This window comes from Perna viridis, chromosome 13 (genome assembly GCF_037379345.1).
Source record: "Perna viridis isolate PV_CMFRI_1.1 ecotype Kerala chromosome 13, ASM3737934v1, whole genome shotgun sequence".
NCBI lineage: Eukaryota > Metazoa > Mollusca > Bivalvia > Mytilida > Mytilidae > Perna > Perna viridis.
The window spans coordinates 25025080-25050910 of record NC_142457.1 but is presented as its reverse complement, the minus strand read 5'-3'; the positions used below and the strand labels follow the sequence as shown (position 1 = coordinate 25050910).

The 25831-nt window shown below is 34.1% G+C and overlaps 1 protein-coding gene across 1 annotated transcript; it reads left to right on the top strand.

Moving 5' to 3' along the window:
* Positions 1–457: 457 nt before the first annotated feature.
* Positions 458–17456, top strand: LOC148600079 (nucleolar protein 58-like). The gene is made up of 15 exons (XM_088557480.1): positions 458–555; positions 1260–1336; positions 3177–3229; positions 3788–3912; positions 4312–4448; positions 5020–5084; positions 7055–7189; positions 8464–8609; positions 9875–10001; positions 10596–10759; positions 12011–12142; positions 12506–12567; positions 13289–13410; positions 14298–14399; positions 16523–17456. The coding sequence occupies exons 1-15, from the start codon at positions 511–513 to the stop codon at positions 16588–16590; spliced, it is 1560 nt and encodes a 519-aa protein (XP_088413606.1). The 5' UTR covers positions 458–510; the 3' UTR covers positions 16591–17456.
* The last annotated feature ends 8375 nt before the right edge of the window (positions 17457–25831 follow it).

The following is a 25831-nucleotide window of genomic DNA, read 5'->3' as shown; positions in this document are numbered from 1 at the left end:
TCGTGTTTCCGCTAACCCTACCGACTATACCTTTTTTTAAATATTGAAATACTTATTGCAAAATGAAATTAAAATATACAGAAAAAAATCCATGTTATTACTGAAAATTGCAAATAGGTGAAAAATTAGATTTACGAATATATATATATATTGTTAATATTTATATATATAATAACAGTGTTTCCACTTACAAGCTCCAGAAACTGGGTTAATAAGCCCGCTAATTCGTTCCACTAGTTTAATTTTGTAATTTATAGATCTTAACGAAGTGTTTAGTGTTTTTCTTATCTTAACGTTAAAAAAAACCAATGTCGACATCTTAACTATTTAAAATAAGATTTATTATTTTTTATACCCAACGATCTTCTAACCTTTGTGAATCGATCTAAAGTTCATTTCAAAATTATTCCAATTTTCCAAGATTCGTTCCGTCATCCCAACTCCAGAGTTTAGAGTTACTGACAGGAAGCCGTCTACCTCGTGGCTTGCAAGACTGTTTACAAGAAGAAAATGTTGGTGTTATTCGAAACTGCTGCTGGATATGCAGTTTTTAAGGTAAGATCAACGATATCTTTGATTCATGTCACATTTCCATCATGTTTTATAACCTGACATTTGAAAACACATTTTTTTTATTAGCCATAACAAAAAACCACGTGCATTGTCAACCACGTGCAATTTCTTATTTAGTTATGTTTTGTCTCTAAATCAAAATTTAGATCTGTCTCTATTAAAAGTTTGAATTATTAGAACTTTTTTGCACTCATGCAATTTCACTAATTGTCTCAATTATGAATGGAAACGTGTTAGACTACACATAGGCTCATAACCAATACCCAGGCATGGGGGCTCTTGAAAGTTCCATTTGATTTACAGGCTGCATACAAGATCTATTGATATTATTTTAACCTCTTGGGCAAAAGGTTACATTGAAGTCAGCAGGGCAGCTACAAAATAAATTTGTAGATGCTGGGGCAATAATGCAGTCACATTATAAGCAATTGTCTGATTGGATCAATCTGCATGTTGATTAACATCATTGCAATTTCAGGTGCTAAAATAAGTTGAATGTTTGAGGAATTCTTCACTGTACCATTAAAAATTAAACTTTCCTTTTGGTACATGTATTGTTCTTAACCTTATCAGATATTTTCACGTATCACTTTCCGAGGAAAAGTACATTGTAGGTTGCTAGGACAGAAGAAATTGTGACTACATTTCACGTATGTAAAGTCATGAATTGTTTTTCTTTTTTCCAGCTGCAAAATGAAAAGAAGCTTAGAGAAACAGAAAATCTATACAAAGAGTTTGAATCTCCTGAGTCTGCTAGCAAATTGTAAGATATCCTCCTGAAGATTAGTACAATGTACTAAGATGTTCTACACTGTACAATACTTTATACACACAGATATTTCTAGTGCTGAGTTTCTGTTTTTCACTATCAAAACTATATTTTCAAACTCTCAGTGTTTTAGGGTTTCCCACTTTCCCATTACCAGAGGCAAGTGCAGTTTTGGTGTGGGAAAGTTGTACTTTGTTTTACATTCTCTTTGGCAAGTAGGCCATGCAGGTCCGTGTGTCAAAAGAATAGGCCTGCAGCAGCTCTAAGCTTGTCGTGAAAGGCCACTAAATAGTGATCAGACACCTAGCCGGGGGCTAAGCGCTCTGCCCAAAGAGCAACTGGGTTGTGTGCCCCAGGTGGTGGAATGGGGTACCCCTGGCATGTTACATGCTGGGGTTGTCAGGCTATAATATGGAAAACTTGACCGCAAACCATAGTGGTGCACCGTGTTGGGAAGATGCCACATTCCTCACACGTTGAAGAACCCTTCTGTGGTATTCTCCCAGAGTAGGAACCATAGGGCTCCACCATAGGAGGCTAAATTGCCGTACCCTACCCATCCGTCCCTATTTCCAGTGGCAATCAAAATTTGTCAACCCCATTATCCTTGTGTCCCATCCCATATTTCATCATCATTTCATGTTCATCTCCTGAATATAGCTGAAGTATTGCTGCTTGGGCATTAAACCCCAACAATCAATCTTTGGCAAGTAGGAAACTTGAATTTTTTTAAGGATTTGTTAAGTTTGGAAAGTAGACTTTAACGGTGTGAAAGTTCATCTTCAATTGGCGTTTTCCTGTTGAAATTTAACATTTTAAAAAATCTTAGAACACTGTCTGGAGATTTAACTTCCAGTGCTCTATAGACTGAATTTCAATTGATTCTCTGGAGCAACATTTATTGTTACAAATTATTAGAGAGATAATGATACATATCACGATATTGGATGTGTTTGATGGTACGTATCTCGATACATTTTAAGAGATGTGTGTCCTTCATATGGGTGCCGCCATGTTTTACAAAACAAAGCCATTTATGCACAACAGGGAATAAAAAGGAAGGATTTGATTTATGCAACATTTTATTTTATTCTCTAGGTCATTGAAATAATGCTAGCTATAACACTAATACTAATGAATTAATCTAAAAATGGCATCATATTGTTAGTATTGTAGGCGACCATGGTGTACTGTGGACTGAATGGTCGCAAAAAAATGCCATGATTTCGGTACATACGGTGAATCATTTCCCCCTTACAAATTAAGGGTTATGCTTTCTTTTGAAACTGATGGAGGTTAATATAGTCTGTGTTCTCCATTCTCCCATTATGACCGATTTTTATTTTACCAACTATAATTATATAACAACTGCCTTGAATTTTGGAAAGCTGGTTGGCTTTTACTAACAATTTAAAGAAAATCTGGAAATAAAATTTGTACGAAGTTTAATCTTTTTTGTCACACAAAAATATGCAAAATAATTGACTTTTTATGATGCAACTGTGGAGAACACTATTGAAGCTTCATAAACTCTTGTGTTCACCCAATCACTGCAATATTCAGCTCTGTATTAAGGCCAAAAAACCTGTGTGTGTTTACGGTCACCCGACCTACCTTCATTTTATCGTCGTGGCCCTAACTTTTTTATCAGCAATTTTCTGAAATTCCAGAAATTCCTGCTTTTACGTCACCGGTATTTATCGTAGTAAACATCAGTGGTGGCTATAAAAAAGTCTGACCTACCTACCCTATTTTTTTCAGCATGTGACAGTAAACACACTAATTTTTTCTTTTGGCCTAAACTTAAGTTTCTAGTGTTACTTATATGTTATAGGCTGAAGCTAAAGCATTTCAAGAAATTCAATGACACAACAGAAGCTCTTGCAGGTTTGTTCTAACATTAAATAATTTTATGCAAATTGGTTCATGAAGTATGGACACATGTACCTGAACAGCCAATGATGGATATCAATGAACTGATTTCGGTGATGTCATAACCTTACTTATTCGTCACTACCACTGAGGCTGTAGCTTCCCTTTTAAATACTTTGGATTCTGTAACACTAATTTTCATCCCATGGGACTGTTTAAATAGAATGAAGTTATAAATATGCCAACCGTATTGTTCAACTTTGCAGTATGTTATTTTAGATGTTGCATCTTTAATATTGAATAGCTTGTGGATTGGTAAAACTTGGAGGTTAAGGAAATCACAATTGATGGCTTTTCCAATTTAAAAAACTGTGTCCAAAAGATCACACAGATGTTTTGTGGTAATTAAGTAGGACATATTTGTACAATTCTTTACTGCAGAATTCTTCCTAGAGAGCTATTTAAATCACTTTTATCACTTTATTAGATTTTAATGAAAAATGTTCAATTCATATAGTTGTTTAAAAAATTTTTTCTCCCAGGTCATTATAAAATTTTAACATTGTTTTGCAGCTGCCACTGCTGCTGTTGAGGGAAAGATGAGTAAATCCCTGAAAAAACTCATGAAGAAATTGGTTGTACAAGATGCCCAAGAAGAGTTAGCTGTAGCTGATGCTAAGCTTGGCAATGTTATTAAGGTACTTAACTTTAAACCAACTACACTGTGGTATAAGCATGCAAATTTCATTGTTCAGCATCAGACTTTCTTTACAAGAAGTTCTCTTTATCTAATGTAAGCAACTCCTGAAGGAAATATGGTTTGCATTAAGAAGATATTTTAATTTTGGATTTCACCATTACGTTTCCTTTTTTTTTGTATGTTTACTACCTACTTTGCCAATTTCACTTTTTTTGGCTGGCTTCATAAATTTATGTTTGTGAATGTTTATGTCTTATTTGAAGAATACTTATACTTTTAGTAAAAGATATAAATGATTTGAAAAAACTATTTTGAAAAAATATTAAATGATACTAGTAAATGAACAAGTTAAACCTTAGATTTGGAAAAAAAAATATCCTGAAATTATTTTTCACAGGAAAAGTTTGACCTTAACTGTGTATTCAACTCCAACATTCATGAACTGATGAGAGGAATCAGATCACAGATGAACAGTCTCATCACAGGTCTACCAGAGAAAGAAATGTCAGCTATGGCACTCGGATTAGCACACAGGTATGTATGAACAGTCTGATCAAGGAAATGTCAGTTATTGCACTCCACTTCACACACAGGCATGTATGAATAGTCTCATCACAGGTTTACCAGAAAAAGAAACGTCAGCTGTGGCACTCGGCTTAGCACACAGGTATGTACAGTCTCATCACAGGAATTGTCTGATATTGCACTCCACTTAGCACACGGGCATGTATGAACAGTCTCATCACAGGAAATATCAGAGAAAGAAATGTCAGCTATGGCACTTAGCTTAGTACACAGGTATGTACAGTCTCATCTCTGGAAATGTCAGCTATGGCACTTGGCTTAGCACACAGGTATGTTTGTAGGTAGGGAATATGTGTATTGTTAAGAACCGGCCATTATTGCGTAAAACACTATGCAGTGACAGGGGAAAAAATGCAGATCTGCATTTGGAAAAAAAAAAACAGTTAGGCTTGTTTTTACACTTAGTATTTAGATTGTCTGATACCTTACCGTGGTCAGGTCAGTGGATAATGGCTATTTTCTCATTATCTATAGAAACTATAGATTTTAAATAAGAAAACAATTTAATTTTTAATTTCAGTCTGTCTCGATACAAATTAAAGTTCAGTCCAGACAAGGTTGACACTATGATAGTACAAGCAATATGTAAGTATATCAGAATAAGAAAACTTAAGCCTTACTTTACCTTGTTACAATTACTAGTTAGTTCAAGAAATATTGTAACATGTCTTTAAACTCATATAGAAATGTTTGTTTTGAACTATATGAGAGTATGTTGAGGAATTTTGTGAAAAAATGTCATGAACACACATGTTAAATCATAAGAAAGACATACACATGATTATAATGAGTTATTCATTACATCTAAATATGTTACTCGTATGTTTCACATATGGATTCTAAAATGAGCATCTCAGCATGCCCATTCACATATAGTAGTAGGTTTTTCACTTACAATAAAAACCTAGTGGATTTCCACACGTGAGATTGTGGGTAAGGGGGTTCTTCATTTGAGTGTGATTTTGCTGGTTTTATTCTTAGTAGAGATTTTTGTTTATTTATGATGATTTCCGGTATTCCTTTGATCATGTCCCTGAATGGGAAAAGGGTAGTGGATTTGATCCTACGAGAATTATTTTACATGTAGGTATAATTTCTCTAGTCAAAACATTCATACACATACAATAATGTTATTCTATTTTTATTCTAATCTTCAAATTTCTGCTTTTCCGATCCTTGTATTGTCAAAATGTGTCCATCTGTGAGAGTAAGATTTCTTTACATTAAAAGCCAAAGTCTTATTTATTAAAAAAAAGACAAATCAATCATTTGTACACATTAAAAAATCTCTAAACCCCAAAATTCAAGTGGGTGCATGAACTCCAAGATGCAAAAACTAGTGGGTATGCTGATGTCTGAATTTTTCTTGTGTAAGGTATTTGTATACTTTATCAAAGTTACTAATATGTGTCAAATAAACTCCTTTAAACTGATGAAATCGTCTTTCAGGTTTGTTTAGTTTAGAAAAAGGAATTGAACCATTACATCAATAAAGTTCAATACAATTTAAGTTGCGTTCATCACAGGTCATTGGTCATCTGCTCATTCACTTACAAAATTTATCTTTTAAGCTTTGAAAAAAATTACAGTGATTGGGATGACTGTGCGCCATGCGCCATAGTTACATTTCCTCTTGGAATGGCCCATTGAGTGACTAATGTGTCGCGTCATGTGCACACATAAAGTTTCCATCATTGATGGTGGAGTGTTGTCCACTACTTGTGACATTAAAAAAGGCATGAACATGTCTTTTAATAATGTTTTTATTAGCTGCAGGCGGATGTTTTGATCACCACATTTTCGAGGGGATTTGAAGACTAGGGATCGAAATGGTACTTTGTCGATTTTTGATTACATATTCTTGATCACTTAAGCGTTTGAGAGAACAGTAAAAATTGTTTTTAAAGAATAATTTGAACACCAAAACAGAAGAAGTTATCTTTTTAAATGCCTAAAAAAATATTAATGATGGTAATTACCAGAATCAAACTGCATTTGTTGTAGAAACTAACTTGGCAGCTGGACACAATTATGAACCCCCTATTGAAAATATTGATAATGGTGGAGTCATATTATCTGGTCCTGAAGCACCCCCAAAAAATCCAAAATCTGATCACAGCCAAACATAAAAAATTGACTCTTTCCTATCATTTGTGATGAACTACTTTAATAGCCATGTTAGGGTCTAACTAATTTGGGATCGATGGACTATTATAAACGACTAGACAATACATTAGTATAAAAACTCAAACAATAGAAAAGAAAAATAGATTTGATGTGACAATTAATTGACACGTTAATTGTTAACACTTAATAAACATTTGATTTGCAGTGTAAATTATAGTTTGTTTATGTTACATTTGGTCTTCAATATCTATTGTCTAGCCGGCCTTAGCTGCTATTCCAAATTTTGTCCCATGTTTTTATAGAATGCCCCATTGAATTGAAGGGTAAAGAGGCCATTGTCTCATTGGCAAAATTTTAATCGCAATCACTGAAATGATGAGCAAATCTGTAATTTTTCTGTTATTGACTACATTTTTCCATTCTTGTAGCTTTATTAGATGATTTAGATAAAGAATTAAACAACTATGTGATGAGATGTAGAGAATGGTATGGATGGCATTTCCCTGAGCTGGGCAAAATTGTCACAGATAACTTGGCTTTCGCCAAAATTGTCAAAATGATGGGTTAGTAATGTAGAATAATGATGGGTTAGTAATGTAGAACAATGATGGGTTAGTAATGTAGAATAATGATGGGTTAGTAATGTAGAACAATGATGGGTTAGTAATGTAGAATAAGGGAATTTGCTCTTTTATGTTATAGTGATTGTTTCTTTCAAGTTCATTTAACATGAAAAATATTGACTTTTAAATAGTTTATATGTATTTTCATATTATGTAGTTAACAGCTTCACGGGTTGGGCCGTCTTTATGTAGATTTTGTATTAGTGAAATATTTCAGTGGACCCAAAAACAATTGTGACCTGCATTTTGTTGAAAATGGCCAGACTAAATGAGAAAAAAAAAAACATGTATCCAATTAATGTTGATATTTTTGCAGAGGAACTTCTCTAAATTGAATCTGTTTTTGTCTTTGAAATTGGTTTGGTTTGGACAGGTGTTTGGTCCACTGAGGTACGAAATTTTCAAAAAATTATATAAAAGAACTTTTAAGAAGTTATGGGTTTAGACATATTGAGATTATTCAAGGTTCAGTGAAGACATTGACTATACTGAAAGTATTTGCACATCATTTTTTAAAATTTTATTGTAACAGCCAATGATGGATATACAGCGACTGATTTTTGTGATGTTATACACTTTCTATTCGTCACTACCACTGAGGCTGTATGTTTGCAAAATTAGCAACTAATTTGATAAGTTTCTGTATTCAAATCCAAAGCAGGTTCGGTTAAGAGAAGTTTCATTGTACTTTTGCCTGATTCTTAGGTTGAGAAGTACTGAAAAAAGACATGATTTATGAAAATATCAGCATAGTTATAGAAACACATTATTTTGATAGCTTACTGTGAAAATATTATTGTTCGTGGTTTTCGTGGGTAGGCCAAACCACGAACTTTGGTTCCCAAAAGAGATTTCCATTGATGTGTATACTGAAAACATCAAAACCACGAATTCAAGAATCCACAAACTTGTGATTCTTCCCTAATCCATGAAAATGGGTATCCATTAATTGAAGTTCTTTCACAGTAGTTTGTAGCAAAAAATACAGTAAAATCCCTATCAAGTAGCCATGTCTTTCAGCAAATGCCAGAACAAAAGCACAACATAAAAAGAAATTGTTACTCCACATAATCGTGAGCTCTTATTGTCTCTATTAACAAGCAAACAATCTTTACGTATTCAAGACCATCATGGATCGACAATATTATTCTTGTCAGTGTTCTGCAAAGAGCTCTAAATAACATTTTAACAATTTGAAACCTGTCTACTTCTAGGGTCAAGAACAAATGCAGCTACAACAGATTTCTCGGATGTTTTACCAGAAGAGTTAGAGGCAGAATTGAAAAAGGCAGCTGAAATCTCCATGGGAACAGAAATCTCTGAAGAAGATATTATGAATGTTACTTATCTTTGTGATCAGGTATTTTTAACTTATTTTATTCCCTTTCAAAGTTTTTCATGATTTAATGGCACAGTTATTTAGTCTGTCCCCAAATTTTTTTTGGTGCAAGCCTGAACCCTTAATTTCACTGATTTCCTTCACATGTTTATATTCAGTCAAATTTTACCTCATTACTACTTGCTGTCATCATTTTTTACCAGTATCTTGCCAAGGGCTAATTGTGTTGACTAACAGCACAATCTGACTGATATTCACCTTTAGATGTGTCAAAATTGATGTCTGCATTTACAAGAAGTAATATAGTTAACTTTAGGTAGTAGAGTGATCCTCCCTTGATATAAGGACAGTCACTGTATTTACCTGATGACCTTTTGGTAGTTAACTGGACAACCAATAAGGAAATTTAAACTGTCTTTCCTTTTATCAGTGTTTTTCTCCTGGTTTGATAGAAAGTGCAAATTTTTTAAATCAATTCACATCAATTGTCCAGTTAGACATATTACCATATAATGGTCTTTTTAATCAAGAAAATACCAACTCAATTCCCTGAAGTTAAAAGTATTACTTGCTGTAAGAAACAGGATTTTTTCTTAATTAACACAAGATATACACTGTTTGAAGGGATGTTCCATTAAAAAATATGAGATACCTGAGGAAGGCACTTTTTCACCAGGCAAGTCATCTATAGAAGTTCTGTTGATGTTTGTATTAAGCTCTATACTTTGTCAATAGACCTGAACACCCACCCATACACAAAGAATAAAAGTGCCTTCTCCCCGTCCCTCATATGTTCAACTGAAACAGCCCTAAGAAGATAATCTTGCATATTTTATTTAAAGAAATTTGGCTCTCTGTATCACTACAAACTTCCTTTAATCTTGAAGGACTATTTGCTTGATGTCTCGTTGAATTTAGATATATCAGCCAATGATGTACCAAATCATTCTGACAATTGTGATGTTGTACTTACAGTTTCGTCACTACCACTGAGGCTATTCATTCAAATAGAAAAAAAAATCATGATATGTCTATTTATAATGAGCACATTTTAGTTGACTGCATCATTGAGTACATTCAATGCCTTTCTCTGTATTTTGCTTTATTTGTGCCAATATATAGGTCTTGTAATGTTCTAATATCTATTTAGAAATGAAATAACTGTTTAAGTAACATAAATAAGGAGGTAAGATTTTTAAAGTAAATTTCTGCAGTAGTTTGAAATATTACTCATTGAAAAGAGAAAGGTCATTTTCAGTAAAAAAATTCTATTTTGTGATTAATAGGTTATAGAAATCACAGACTACAGAGCACAACTGTATGACTACATTAAAAACAGAATGTTGGCAGTAGCCCCAAATCTTACCATCCTTGTAGGGGAGTTGGTAGGGGCACGCTTGATTGCTCATGCAGGTAGGAATCTCATTAAGCTCTGGGACAAACTCTTGATACTGTATCCAGAATAAAATTATATGATTAAGTATACTTTGTTTGATTTTTTTTTTTTTTTCGTAGTTACCTCCCTTTGACATGTGTGTTTGATAAGTTAATCAGTACTGATGAAAAAAACTTTTTGGTTTATTAAAGCTTAACCTGTGTAATCTTTTTGTATCTAAGTAAGTTAAGGAGGTAGACCTAGGGTAAGGGACATAACTCTTTAAATCAGTGATGTGTTGGTATCATATTCAATTTCACCAAAGCCTTTCAAGCTTTCCTTTGAAACAGAATGAAATCAGTCCAAGTTACTTTGATGCTTACATGAGATTGATGTAAAATAGTAAACACAAACGTTCCAATGATTTGTAAGAGTTGTGTCCCTTACCATAGATCTATACTCCTTAAAACATAAAAAGAGTTCCAATAAAGTTGTATCCTTCATATAATTGTACATACCTAATTTTGCCCTTTCCTTCCTTTAACCAAACTTTATAGTAAAGCTTTGCCAAGTCATGATGCGCCGACTGTGGCTCAAATATACATTGAGCATACATTGGTCTATCTTCACAGGTTCATTGCTGAATTTGGCAAAGCATCCCTCCTCAACAGTCCAGATTTTAGGGGCAGAGAAAGCCCTGTTTAGAGCCCTGAAAACAAAACATGACACACCTAAATATGGTCTGATTTATCATGCTTCAATGGTTGGACAGAGTACGCCAAAGATTAAAGGAAAGGTTGGTATGAATAAGAGGTAGTGCTAAAACGAGGAATTCAAAATAGCAATGGTAGATAGGACTGGCAGTGTGGGAAACCATTTTTTTTCCAACTTGTCATTCTGGCTAGTGGAATATTGATCTGGCTAGCCAAATAGAAAATCAAGTAGGCAATTTTTTTTTTTTTTTTTCTCTGTATTATTATCTGTTTTCTCCTGGATTTGACTCCCTTCTACCTCTCTTTTTCTTTCTTCAACTATCTTTTCATTTGTTTTCCAATTTATCAAAAAACTTTTCCATTTTTTGAATATTCCCTCCCATTGAAGTTTTTCATGTACTTTACAGTAACAAAATAAGTACTCCATTTCTAAACTCATATTTTAAAAATAGAATTATATTACAACAGATTCATCATCATGAAACAAGTAAATGTTTATCATTTGCTTCTTGTTCATTTTTATTTTGACAATAAACAACTAATTTGCAAGGTAACATATCTTAAATTACCAAGATAATTTCGTTTGAATACTAATATGAGATTGGAACCGTTGCATAGGTTTTGGCACATCCCGTTTACTGGGAATTGAAATGGCAGATCATAAACAATGCTTTACAAGTCAATAAAATTTTGCATATCACGCACAAATTCACTGGACATATTCAAGCTAAACTTCTTAAAATGTAGGTAACATATTTTGAATGTAGGATGTTAAGGGAAGTTTTACTTTATAACCTGTTGGCTGATTAACTTTTCTTGAAACTTGCCAATCAAATGACAATCGCCAAATTGACGAGTGTAAGCTAATGAGAACTCGCCAAATTACACATCTGCTCATATTTGGCAAGGTGGCGAGTGGTGGTTCCCCACACTGGACTAGTTTAAAATGTTTATCCCTTTCATATTTATAGATAATAAAACAGTTGCTGGAATTATACATTCTTTGAAATATTTTCTTCATAAAAATCTTGAATAGCTCCTTAAAAGTTTTTGCATGCCTTTTAGTTGAATGACCTTATGTCTAGTCAGTAACAACATATTTGTTCCCTTGACAACCTACTTGTAAGGGTCTATTAAAGGTGAAAGGTCATGAATTTCCTTGCAACATTCAATATTGAGTTCTATATTTGGCCCATTTAGGGAATATTGTACAAAATGGGACCAAAGTGCACTGTTGGACTTGGCAGCATCTTTAAACCCTTGATATTGTTACCTGTAATAGGTTGATTAGATGTTAATAGAGTCTGACACATTGTGTTATATTGTTTTTGTAGGTCTCCAGAATGTTGGCAGCAAAGTGTGCTCTGGCCATCAGGGTAGATGCACTTGGTGAAGAAACAAATACAGAGCTAGGATTGGAACACAGAGCAAAATTAGAATACAGAATGAAAAGATTGGAAGACAAGGTATTCATGGATGGCCATCTTACTTCAACTTATAATTTAAAATAAAAAAAGTTCTTATAATCTCTGACACTAACAGTTAACAGTTCTATCTGAGACAGCCTCATGCACACACTATAAACTGCATTCTTCAAATGGTTTTAATCAAATTAAATGCACAACTATGAAAAATATAGTACTCTGATTTTTAATTTTGTAGATCTTGACACTTGTTACTTGTATTTTTTATAATCAGAAATAGTCTTTAAAGAACAATTTCTTAACAAACCATGATAGTTGGTGCTACATGTATTTCTCTGGTATCAATGTATTTTTTGTTATTAATTTTCCATTATGTTAAAAAGGCATTCTCTAATGTTATTTTAGGCAAGGGGCATTAGTGGAAGTGGAAAAGCAAAGGCCAAATGGGAAAAATATGAAAACAAAAGGTAAGAAAACATATTTATATTTTTGTCATCAATTAGTTCATGGTTCAGTACATTAGCACTGCCCTAGTGCATGCTGAAACTTAAGTAGCAGTCTTTGTAAGAATCATGCAAAATCTAAAAAATTTGATACACCCTTAAAAAAGGCTATATATTTTTATTTTCATAATTAGCTATTTTATGGGTCTATATTATAAAATGTCAGTGATTTTGTGACTTTTTTTCAAAGCATCTGCCTCCCTTTTTATTGGGAAAAAGTATGCAGACAACGACAGCGCCAAAACAAATAGCAGCCATGTACATACAAATAAAATGTATTTGCATGTAAAATTGATTCATTATTTTAAACATGATTCCGTCTCCAGAAATGTCGGGGTAAAATTGTGTATTAGGGAGTGAAATGAAGTGAAGTTGAATTTCTTAATGGAAAATGGTAACCACAACGTATCTCCTAAAAATATGGGTTATATGAAAAACCAAGTGTACTTTTCTGTTTACTATGGCAAGTCAAACAAAATATCAAAAATAAAAATACGTAGGCTTTTCAGCCAGGAATCACATTTTGCATGATTCTTAGCTTCAGTGCTACTTAACAGTTCATTTTCAGTATGAAGGAATCACAGAAGTAAGTTGTAATTCAACATTTTAGTCTGGACCAAAAAAAAGATGTAATTTATGAATCAATATAAATCAAATGACTACTGGTATGGATGTATTTTTTCAGTGAAGTGAAGACATATGACATAGGAGCAGATTCTACTTTACCTGGCGTACCAAAGAAAAGAAAATTTGATGATGCTGATGACGAAGATGTAAAACCAAAAGTGGCCAAAATTGAAGAAATAGGTACTTTTTTCTTTACCTATTGTTAATCTTGAAATTTTCACTACATTTGGGGTTACAAGAAATTAAAGAAAATAACCCCCTCAAGAACAATGGATGATTTTTTACTGCTTTTTAGCGTAATTCCGCTAATTGAAATCCAGATATTACAAATTCTTTTTTTTTACTGTTTATTTACTTCCAGTTTTACCAATATCCACTTTGTTGATGACCTCCTAAAATCATCCCTGAAGAATACCTTGAGGTCTGGGACCTTCAATTTCTGATGTTGACATTGAAATTTCATTTACCTGGGTGTTGGACCTACTATACTCTACATTTACTATTTTAAGGACTTTTCACTTTCTGCTGGTGAACTTTCCATTTCTGATGCAGGAAATTCCAGGACCTTTCACCCCTGATATAAGACACCAAATCTCGAAAATGTTCACGTTTGCACTATGTATATCATATCTAGAGATGTGTCAGTAAGTCTTGACATTGTAATCAAAATTCTGTCACAGACCAAAATTTGCACTAAGCATTCCACTGTGAATTAAAATTGTTAGAAATGGTACCTTTTGAAAAAAAGATTTGATAACTGGCAAAATTTCTTGAAAAAAACAAAACAGGTTTGGCCTCAGCACCTCTAAATTTGAAAAGTTACTTAGGTCTGAGAAACTTCATAAATATTTGTGACATCAATTTCAAATTACCAAAGGTTAAGAAAAAATAAGTTTTTTTTGGAGCTGGGGCCTGATATTTTTTGTATGTTACTTCTTTATAACTGAAGAGCAACAGGACAAGAACCCTAAAAAGAAGTATCATTGGAAGGTGAAATTTTAATTTGCCGAGGTTGTTATGGAAACCATTTGTGTCGATGAAAGAATTTGGAATGTAATGTTTTGCAGATGAAACTCCAGAGAAAAAGAAGAAAAAGAAGAAGAAAATTAAAGAGGAAGTGAATGGTGATATTGATGATATGGAAACCAGTGTTAACACAACTCAGGAAGGTAGGTTTTATTCAAGGATAGATCTAATGTGTTGATATGCTATACATGTACATGTATGTGATTATTTTTAATAATTATAAGTAGCCCTACCATTTGTCATTTATATTGAACTCATTTAAGTCTAAACTAGGAGCCTTGAATTTCTTTTTACTTCAAAATCGGCGTAAAAGTAGTATAGACATACCTGTTAATCCTCCCACCACCTCAGGGTGAGGGTTCATCGAAAATTTAATATTTGATGGGAGGTATTTGGATAAAATTACTTTATTTTATTGGAGAAATACTCAAATATTGAATTTTACATCAACAAATTGTATTTGCATAAACTTCTCTACATGACTGCGTAAATTGGGACGAATCTCCCACATAATAACCTGAATGTTGACAGGTATGTATAGATAGCATTATGTCAAAACATGCTTATTGCAACTGAAATTTAGTTTTAGTGCAGAAAATATTTTCTTCAATCAAGTAAAATAGAAGGTTTCCACAATTTAATTTCCCCTTTTTGTAAACCAGAGAATATACATGTATGTTAAGACCTTCATTAGGCAAAAAAATAAAATGTCTATTTCCTGCCACCCTCCCTTCCCTATTTATTTGTGCCAACCCTAAACATTTTATGGCCATTTTGTCTCAAACACTGTAATAGTCCAGATTGTTTCCCCTTTAACTCAGTGTAACATGTTTTTGGAAAATAAATAATTTATCCACCTAGCTACCTTATTTTATTTCTTGTTTGTAGCTGGAAACAAGACTTGTCTCTGTTTTTTTTGCTATACAAAGAACATTTCACATAACCTCAAGCCAGAAGTGTAAAACATCTCAAATATGAAAGACAACATATGAACTAAAAACTTATGACACCCCAGCAATAAGTTCCCAACTTGACAAAAATAAACTTGTACAATTGGTTGACTTGGGTTTTATATCAAATATAACCACTTTAGTTTGTGGTGACATTATTAAGGGATTGATTTGTTGAAATGTAAATTAGTTCTAGTCTTAATTATGTAAACAAGGGTTTTATCTCCCTGTTATTATGTAATATTGGCCATTTAAAGGAAACATCCTTATTTTTGTAAAGAAGCATATTTCTGTTGTGGTTGCATGTATGCATTTGAATTTGTTGCAAGTCAAGTGAAGGTTTACCACATTACATAACATCTTGTTACTGTGATTTCTCATATTGTATAGGACTTCATTATGATAACTAGAAAAATCTTATAGTTTCTATTAAAGTTGGATTTTTAAGGTCAAACAAAAAATATATATGTTTATTGTTTCTGTACCCTATATTTTTGCCTACCCTAGCATTTTTTATTGACATTTTGAAGGAAGAACAGTTCAACTACTTATATGTCTTCCCCATTCACTTAAGGTAAAACAAAGTGTCAAAAGATGGAACAGGAAACACAATTTTTTTTTTTTTGCTTTGACAGTATGCCTGTCTTTTGAAAGACATTATTATATACCCTACTGGCCAGTGTGTCCACACCACAAACAGTTACTCAACACACTTTTGATAGATTTTAATACAAACAAGTACTATCTTTAAAAAAGATAGCTGACACTGTAAATTTGTTCTTTTTACTTATAATTTTCATCAGGAAATAACGCATGGCACACAATTTCAATTTCCTTTTTCAAACTCCACTAAGTTATCAGTATTTGGCAATCGGGACAAAGAACTGCAATAGGGTTATTTGTGTTTCCATAGAAGAGCGTCCTTAAGGTCAAAGGGTAAAAAGCGAAACTATACCGACTGCATCGGAAATATGAAATGAAACAGTGCATGTTATTATGGTAGTAAGGGCCTTCAGGCTTCCCTGATTTCTTGTTTCAACCTATTGACTGTTAAAACTCTGAATAAAATAGGGTCTATATTAAAATATAGGTTTGTATGCCATGTCCCAGCTCATTTTGACAGGACAATTTTTTTTTTTTTTTTTGCTTGATATGGGAAGGGCAAACGAACATGATTTTCAACTGAGGCCATGTATCGTTTGCTCCCTGCACTATTCATGCATGTTATAGTCCTTGTATGATTATATCCCTATTCAACAAATTTATATACCAGAGTATATATTATCTTGACACAGACAAACTTTATATTATTTCAGATGTTGGCAGTGAAAAGAAAAAGAAGAAGAAGAAGAAAAAGATTAAGGAAGAAGTTGACTCTGACTGATATTTCTATGAACTCTGACATTGTACATTTCATCACTATTGTGTTCATACAATAATCTGATTTTATACTGCTCTTCTTAAATAGAACAGTGGCCCTTTTCACAAAAAATCGTAAGAGTGAAATTAGTCGTAAGTTGTGACGTCATAATACGTAACTCTATGATGACATCATAACTTACGACTAATTTTACACTTACGATTTTTTGTGAAAGGACCGCTGATATGCTGCGTGGTTTAAACAACATCGTCTATAAATAGTCAGTGACTATCACTTGAAACCTACTAGACTGCAGGTGGAAACTGTTTCTTTGTTTTGTTTTTTTTTTTGCAACTTTGTTGATAATGCATTTACCATAATATTTCATGATTGTTCTACATGAAATCAGTCATTTTTAACATTTGGTCAGTTTTGAGTCTGAGCTGTGGAAGTGAAGTATGGCTTCTTAAGTGAAATTTTACTGTGAAAGAGATGGGAGAGTGAATTATTTTATAGAAAGATTGAGTGTCTAGTCTCATTTGTTAATTTTCTTCTCAAAAACTAGGACTTCTGCCAGCTAAACACAATTTCTGGTTCTCTGGCTTTCCCACTTCTGTTTTTATTGGTGCTTGAAAAATTAATATGGAATTGTGCTATGAAAAAGTATGAACCATCCCTCGTGTCTTTTTGGCAATAAAAGTTGAAATATTGCCACTTTCTCTCATTGATTTTCTTGAAAACTGTTCTGAGAACCAAGAAATTAACTTTGTTTGACCTTAGTAATAGAGAATTGATGGCAAGTTGTAATTGTTATGGGTTGTATAGGGGCAATATGTCGATCAGTTTATCACTTGTTAATGATACAGGAATAAATCGCTTTTAAAATTCTACTTATTTTTTATTCATTTGTTTCTAACTGGTTTAGGCGAAATTTAGGATTCAGTGAATTGTCTCCCAGTGTTATGGAGAAGTGGTATTTATGCATCATGTAATTTTATTTTAATATAAGTGAAAATGTTTCCACCCCTGAATTTAGATGTGGGGTATGCAAGTGTTGCTGCTTAGTTGTTATGTGTGTATTATGTATGCCTGTCCATGTCATAAAGTACCTTTAGCTAAAACTTGTGCAATGCTCTCTCTACTGATTCATTTCATCAATTGGTAGCTTACATAGATTTCTACTTTTTTTGTGGTATCAGTTCTGATCAGTACTTATATCTTTCAGATGGAGTCCAAACACACAAAAAAAATAAATAAACAGTAAGTTTAAATTTTGTTTTCAAAAAATTTCAACCATAAGGCATTTCATATCACAAATGCATCCTTTCTCAAAGTTGAAGGTTGGTTTTGAATAAAGGGAAGTCAATTACATAGAAAGCATTAAAATTTGTTGAAAAAAAAGAAGGTAACTGTTAATTTGAGCAAAATATGGTTGCTTTGTTAGGGAACTTAACAGCCAATTTCATTCTGCTTCAAATGAAAGCTTGAAAAGCTTTGGTGAAATTGAATATGATACAAACATATCACTGATTTCAAGAGTTATGTCCCTTACCCTAGATCTACCTCCTTAAATTGTGCAGAAAAGTAAGGAATACTGGTCTATTCGTTAGTCAACTTGTAGGGGCATTTTTTATACTAATCCTGTAAACTCTTGTGCAACTGTAAAGACCCTTCTGTATACGTCTTGACAGTACAGAACACTGACTCGACGTATAGGTGTAGTTTTCAGGGGGCAGTGGCTGCTTGTCCACGCATTCGTAGACGGGTGAGCCTCTACAGGCTAATCCTCCACACACACCCGCTTTGAGTCAATTACACACGGAATCATGACGGAAACGGTTCATTTGCTTAGTAATGTGGAAATTGTGAGAAAATCTTCTTGTACAAAATGATACAAATACGTTTAAAAATTAAATCGTAACTGATGTAACAAATAACGATTGAAATTCATTCAGAATTAATACAAAATACACATTTAACAAACTCAAGGACCCATTCCAGACGGCAGATGTGAAACATATCCATTCACAGTGGTCTTTATTTGCATAGACTAAAATTTTAAGAACGTTTCATGCCTTTTAAACACGTGGTATATTTATATTTTCGGCCAAGATTTGATATATTTTTTGGCACCAATCATCATAACTTCTGTGATTGTTCTGTGTATGACCAACATAAAACATGTCTGGACTTGCTCCAATTATCAAATATGCTGTAAAACTAGTATTAAACACGAACAGAAAACTGTTCAGTTTATTAAATGTGAACACGGTTTGCGAATAGTCGTACAATTGCGGCAACATTTCAGGGCCGGATCTAGACACTTACTAGTGGTCAGAATCCAAGGGAAAATGGCCCAGGTCATTTAACGTAGAAAACTTTGAACTCGCAGATCTCGAAAACTGCTGTTCAGAGCTCAGTACGGCTCAATTAACCTTGTATACCTCAAATGAATTGGTACGAAAATGCATGTTTCGCGGAAACGAAAATTTTAATTAATATTTGGGTTTGCTCAATTTGTCTACTGGTTCAAATTGTCTACTTCCTTTTATGTTCGTTCAGAAATGAATTTACATGTAAAATAAATCAATGATTTATTACCAAAAAAACAAGAAGGCATTTGTAGTTCATGTAGTAAGTTAGTGATGACAACATGGGAAAATAAAAGGTAAATTTGTAGACTGTAAATCACCAACCGCTTCATGACCGTCGAGGAGTGCATTTTAACCTACACGTATAAACACTCTACCATTTTTTCTCGAAAATTCATGAACAAAAACTAAACATACTATATCAGAAGTTTTATTTTGTAAATCAATTTAGTTTTAATGATGTTAAAACTTCTCTATCCAAAACCTTGACTACTACATGTACTTGCAGCATTTAAAGGATTTAGGCCTAGAAGACCAACGCATTCTACTGAAACACAGTTTTGTAGGCATATGCCTTAAAAATGCATCCCTACATAAAACTAGAAAAATAAACTGAGTGCAAAACTACTTTGGGAAAGCAAGGCCGAAACCAGACATTTTGAAAAGGAGGATGCTAGTCGAGGTTCCGCTGAAAAAGCGGGGGGGGGGGGGTGCTAGGACATTATTTTCTTTTTTTTTTTTCGACATGGAGTTGCAGATTACCACATACAATACAGTCGAAGGAGCAGCAAGACACAGTTCCTATGCACCTAATAATTTGCAAATGATGCATATTGTTCGTTTCATTGCTTTCCACCGCAAGGTCGTTTATGATGTGGTCAAACGTGACCGATGGCACATACTTTGCCGTCAAAATATTAGTAACGCAATGTAGCAAGCACTTTCGGGTCTCACTTTGCATTAATTCATAAGATTTTGAAAAAAGTTTGATTCCAGGCTATTATTTGGTCAATTTTGCCAAAGCAAAGTTTGATTTCAGGGTATTATGTGGTCATTTTCGCCCATGCAAAGTTGGCACAAAATAATCAACCCTAACACTTCCTCTTTCCCCCATGATCCGCCATCGACACGTCTGTTTATTCATTCCAGACGTAATGGTGCAAGACAAATCGTGAACATGAAGCATCGTGTAAATGTCATCATATACAAGAAACCTGTAGTGATCAAATGATTTTTAAAAAATACAAGTTCGCCGACGAAACAAATGAGAGAACGTGACAGTAAAGGCGTTATATATGTTTTTTTTTAATATTTCGTGGATAAATAATAATTAGACCAATAGCAGAAAACCAAGACAGTGTTACGGTTTTCATCAAGCGAACCATATTTATGAATCACACTATTTTTCTGTATATTTCTGCGACAAAAATGCTTTTGATTATTGTGTAACTTAGAGACTTTTCATTAGCCTGTTCCTTTTGTTATATATCTCAATGGAGGTTTATCTGGTCAACTTCTTTTTTTTTTACCAAAATTTACGCAACGCAAAATCATAAATCATTTTAATTTCCGGGAAAGTGTTGGGTGCGAGTTAATTTTTGTATAAAATTTAATCCGTAACGGACACCTCTTTATTGGAAGAGACCACAAACCAGTCATTAGCGGATCAAGAGGGGATGTGGAGGAGGTCGGCATCCCCTTTTTACGGGGAAATTTGTCATTTACATGTGTAAAATTGTCAAAAAATGGCAAAAATGTCCCCCTTTTTCTGAGGAACCCCGGCTAGCATCCCTCCTTTTCATAGTGTCTGGATCCGCCCCTGATATTGAAAAAGAAAGTTGAAAAGTATGTCTATTAATGACAGATTGATCTGCTCCTGCATGGTGCAGTTCAAATGTGTCGTTATTTTGAAAAAGGCAAGAGCGAAGAGAGTAATTAATGAATTAGAATTAAGGCGGCGATTTCACTTCGTTCTATACTTGGTGGTTGTTATACTCCTACAACATAAGAGGTTGAAATTCCGTTCCTCCATACCCCAACCCCTTACTTACGAGCACCATATTGCATACCGCTCGTTCCGACGTTCTTTGAAATAGGCAGAATTATAGTGTCATTTTGAATGGGTACATCTAGTTGATAAAATTACAGATTTTAAATTTGCGAAACGAAAATATTAAATTCACCAACGAATTGTGGTTACCAACTTTAAGTTCGTTTCGTCAAAAATATATGGAATTCCGTAAAATCATTGACCTAATTCAAAATAGCTGGTTTCTTTGATAACTGTCTTCACTACAAATGTTTTCTAGGTATTTAACAAAAATTGAGCATTTTTTTATCGCTTGCTTTCCGGTAAACTTCTTTTATGTAAATAAAAGACTTCAAATATTTTAAAACACATGTATAGTTCATTCACATTTGGGATGGATTTCAGCATGTCAGATGCTAGAGGTTAGGATGGCACCAAGTCAGAAAATAGCTTGCCTGACAATCTCTAGCACTGCTGGAGTAGTGGCTGTTAATGCTGGAATTCAATGAAGCAAAATATAACAATACATTTAGGAGGGAGAGTATGCGAACTTTTAGTGTTGAAATAGCAGATGTACCACATGTCCATGTAGGAGCTACATTCTGTACATATAGTCTGTGTTTTCCGGGTAAAATAAATCATACAGAATATGTTTTAGTCATTATAGCCATCTCTACAACCATCATGAATATACTATCTTTAGTTTTATCATTTTTATCATTATTTTGACAGTAACAATAAGAAGCTGTTGGTATATATATATGGTAACGTGCGAAAATCGTTGACGACCGAAGCGCTATCGGAAGTGTAAGTAGAATACGATTATTCGGCAAAAATAGCATAGAGAACCTCCTTTTTATGGAGCCTCGTTTCAAAATCTTAAGATTCGACTCTGCAACCTGTGAAATTAGAATTCATTGGAAGATTGTTTATATCAAACTGTTGTTCTTGCCGTTTACCACGGGTTCAGTAACCCCATATGTAATCGATCACGCGTATAGATCAAAGAGTAATCAATGGAACCAAGGTTATGGCGGTAATCAAAAGAATGTAATTCAGGGGCAAAGACCAGACATGGAAAACAGACATACACAACAAAGAACATAAAGTCACTAAAATCATACATAGAAAGTAAGAAAAGTAAATGAGCAACTCGGACTCCACTAAAAACTGGGAGCATGGACCAGGTGCACCGGTAGGGTAAGCGTCCTCTGCTTTTCTAGAAACACCCGCCGAGTTGCTCATAAAAAGTCAAGTCCGGGATAGACAAACGAGGAAAGGAAAACTATGACCCGTCAAGCTCTGACATAACGTATGAGTTGTGATATGAACACTCCATACGCAGGAGCCGAAGGGATGTTGCCACAGATGAAAGGAAAGTTGACAATTCTGAATGAAAAGTCATCACGTTTGTCGTAAAGTTTGGTCAATAGTTTTCCTTTACCATCGATTTCTAAGTGTAGGTCAAGATATGAGGCTGACTTCACAGTGTCTGTAGTATCTTTTATCTCAAGTTCTTTTGGGTAGATGCGATGTATCAAATCCCCGAAATTAGGATTGTTTAAAGATAACACGTCATCTATATAGCGGAAACTGAGATTGAAGGATCTAGCCAAACAATATTCTTTCTCTCTGATCAGATCAGCTATAACGTCAGCCTCATAAGAGTGAAGGAATAGGTCAGCTAGTAAAGGAGCACAATTTGTTCCCATTGGAATGCCGACCGTTTGTTGAAAAACACGTCCACCACACTGGACAAATATGTTGTCGATTAAAAATTCCAGCATTTTGTAAACATCTTCCTCTGTATATTTGGAAGATGATTTGGAATTATTTCTTACAAAGTATGAGGAATCTCTACCAAGAACTATATATTTGTATCTAGGTGTACCATCTTTTTTGGGAAAAACAACGATGTATAATGTTTATAAGTCGGGATTTTAACTGAGTATGGGGAATAGAAGTGTACAGTGTTGAAAAATCATAGGTTTTAATGCTATTATATTCAGATAATAGTCTTGAACTGATTGTCTCCAAAAGATCTTTTGAATTTTTCAGGATCCACATTGAATTAATACCACTATGGGAGTAACAAGTGTTGTGGCAGGACTGTAGACCCTCTTTGGCAGTTGTGAGTATAGAAGTTAAAAGTTTTGAAAGAGGTTTGGTGGTACATTTTGCAGATCCAGCTATGAAACGTTGTTTGTATGGATTCTTGTGAAGTTTAAGAATCCAGTACATAGACGGTAAATCACAATCATCGTCCTTGGTAGAGAGACCAAAAGAGGATAGCACAGATTTATGGTTTTCCACAATCTCTTCTTTGGAAAGAGTGGTAGCACTGTAGGTCTTGTCACTGCTGTTATCAAGAATAGAACAGCATCATGTAGTAGGTTAGTTTTAATAAAAAAAAAAACTCGTCGATCGATCTTGAAAGAGTTTGATTTAAAATTTCGATTCAAAATCTGATCGACCATTGATTAGATTGAACAAAATCTTAAAAATCAATTAATTTTGTTGATCAAATTGCATTTAAATGGTAAAAAAGGATGTAACTATTCCTGTCGATCACTAATCAATCAAAATCAATCATTTTTTATCATTAAAATCATCCAACTTTCAAAATGAACTTATCAATCATCTACCTTTTGATTTGTGACCGATGATCGATCTGGAATCATGAAGCCAACCGCTGTTAACAGAGATTTTGGTTCCTCAATGTCACAAATACTCGGCATCGCATAGAAGCTGGTCAGCCACCCTCCAGCAGCGCTGGAGTAATAGAACACGAGTGGTTTCTACCTCACTCACTCACCCTCATCCTCAGGCTTCGTGTATGTCTACAAATAAGGCCATAGCAAGTTCCGGCCATATTTCCATGTCTTGTGCATTCTACTCAATCTCCGCCAAGATCTTCCGAATACATGTACCTTTATCTCAGCATCATTCTACACCGGGTTTCTTTGGGCCTACCTCTTGTTAGTTCATTTCAAAGCAACCTTGGTGATATCCTGTAATTTCGTTCCTTAACTTAGGTTACATCAAGTTTCTATTTAGGGATCGAGCAATCTTTAATTTCTATTTGAACTTGGATCAATTTTTTTGTCCTTTTTTACAGTACATTTTTTGTACATCTTGATTTTTAACCATACATCATTGTCCTGCCTTTTAACACAAATTTAATCCTTCCCCCTTTCCTTATAAAAATCAAATAGTTTCTTCTTTATAGCGAGTTTCTATTCAAATTGGGGGTCTGTTTGTAGATTGACCGTAATTGAATTCATCATTGATATTTGAACTGTGCAAAGGGTGAGTAAAATTATCGTATTTATCCAAACATTTGACATATACTATTGATAACAAGTTTCCCACCTTCTCGTGTCCTTACAAACATACTTTGGTGCATGGCATATTTGCTCAACCCGATCTACACACCTTGTTTATTTGATCTTATTCATATACTCCGTTTCTCACTTTTTCTTTTCTTTTTCTTTTTTCTTTTTTTGCAATTAGCTCACCATCGCATGTGTATTGCTAATGGGACACTCCAAATAAAGTGGTTTAATAGGTAAAAATTAGATCGAAGCGCTATCGGAAGTGTAAATGCAATATGAATATATGCATATATTTTCCTTTTTGATGAAAAAAGTAAAGAGATGCTTGTTTGAGAAAGGAAAGCACGTGATTGTTGAAAACGAGCATAAACAAGGTATACCAAAATAAAAGTTTCTAATCTTATTCCCGGAATTTCACAAAAATATGACATTAAAAATAAATGTTTCGTGGTGTTATGAGATAGGAATAGGCGAGCGGAGTGAAGGAGTGGCCCCATAGGAGCGTGGGGTGTTATGGTCACTGTCCCACCTGCCTGCGCGCCCACAGATGAAATAACATGCTTGATTTTGTCCTTATGTTAAACAGTGAAGACCTTTTTTAAGGATGTGACTACTTTATCTGTGGTCTAAATCTGGGAATTAAAGTTGTGACATTTCCCAGTTTGAAAACAAAGATAACTTAGTCAAATCATATAAAATGTCCACTCATCTGAAACAATTAATCGGGAAATGTCAACACACGTGAAGTCAGTGTTTACCGAGTTGCAATAACAACATATTAACGAGTCTCCAAACCAGTCAGTAGCGGATCCAGAGGGGGTGCAGGAGGTCGGCATCCCTTTTTATAGGAAAATTTGTCTTTTTCATGTGTAAAATTGACAAAAAATGGCAAATAATGTCCTAGCACCCCCTTTTTCCGAGGAACCCCGATTGGCACCCCTCCTTTTCAAAGTGTCTGGATCCGCCCCTGAACCAATGACACTTCACAACTGTCCGCCCGTCTGTATGTTACAACTATGATTGTTGTACGTAGCTTGCACGAGAATTCTCAAGTGTTAATAAAGATTTTATTAATGAGTCCCATTTTTGCACCAGATTTAATTATTCCAATAGAACCGTCTTATAGAAAAAGTTATTCCTTATAAAATTTGATTTAGTATAAAAAATTAATGATTATTTAAAATCATTAAAAATGGTTGATCAATGACGTCACCGTCTCACTACACAATCTGGTCTTTGAGATGATGTCATTTTTTTTTATCCTGGATCCGCTACTGACCAGTTTGAAAGGTGTTACTTCTGAAAATTAAATTAAGCTTCAAAGTTCATGTTTCTGGACAGGTACATTTCCGTCTAATCAAGTTTGGGAACTTATGTGGTGTTTTTTTCATTATTATTGTCTGTATTCCAAGGATGTGAAGTAAAAAAAAAACACCTCCGGACCGATGAAGAGTTGGTAGGCGAAATAGATTAGGGTCGTGACATTTTTTGGTACCTCAAGAGGGGAAGGGGGGTCTCGAAAAAAAAAT

What these genes read in the sequence shown, in the direction of transcription:
- LOC148600079 (XM_088557480.1), top strand. Translation starts at nt 511, where the DNA reads ATGTTGGTGTTATTCGAAACTGCTGCTGGATATGCAGTTTTTAAG. An exon ending in CTGGATATGCAGTTTTTAAG is followed by an intron (nt 556 to 1,259) that starts GTAAGATCAACG and finishes TCTTTTTTCCAG; the next exon opens with CTGCAAAATGAAAAGAAGCT. An exon ending in CACAACAGAAGCTCTTGCAG is followed by an intron (nt 3,230 to 3,787) that starts GTTTGTTCTAAC and finishes ATTGTTTTGCAG; the next exon opens with CTGCCACTGCTGCTGTTGAG.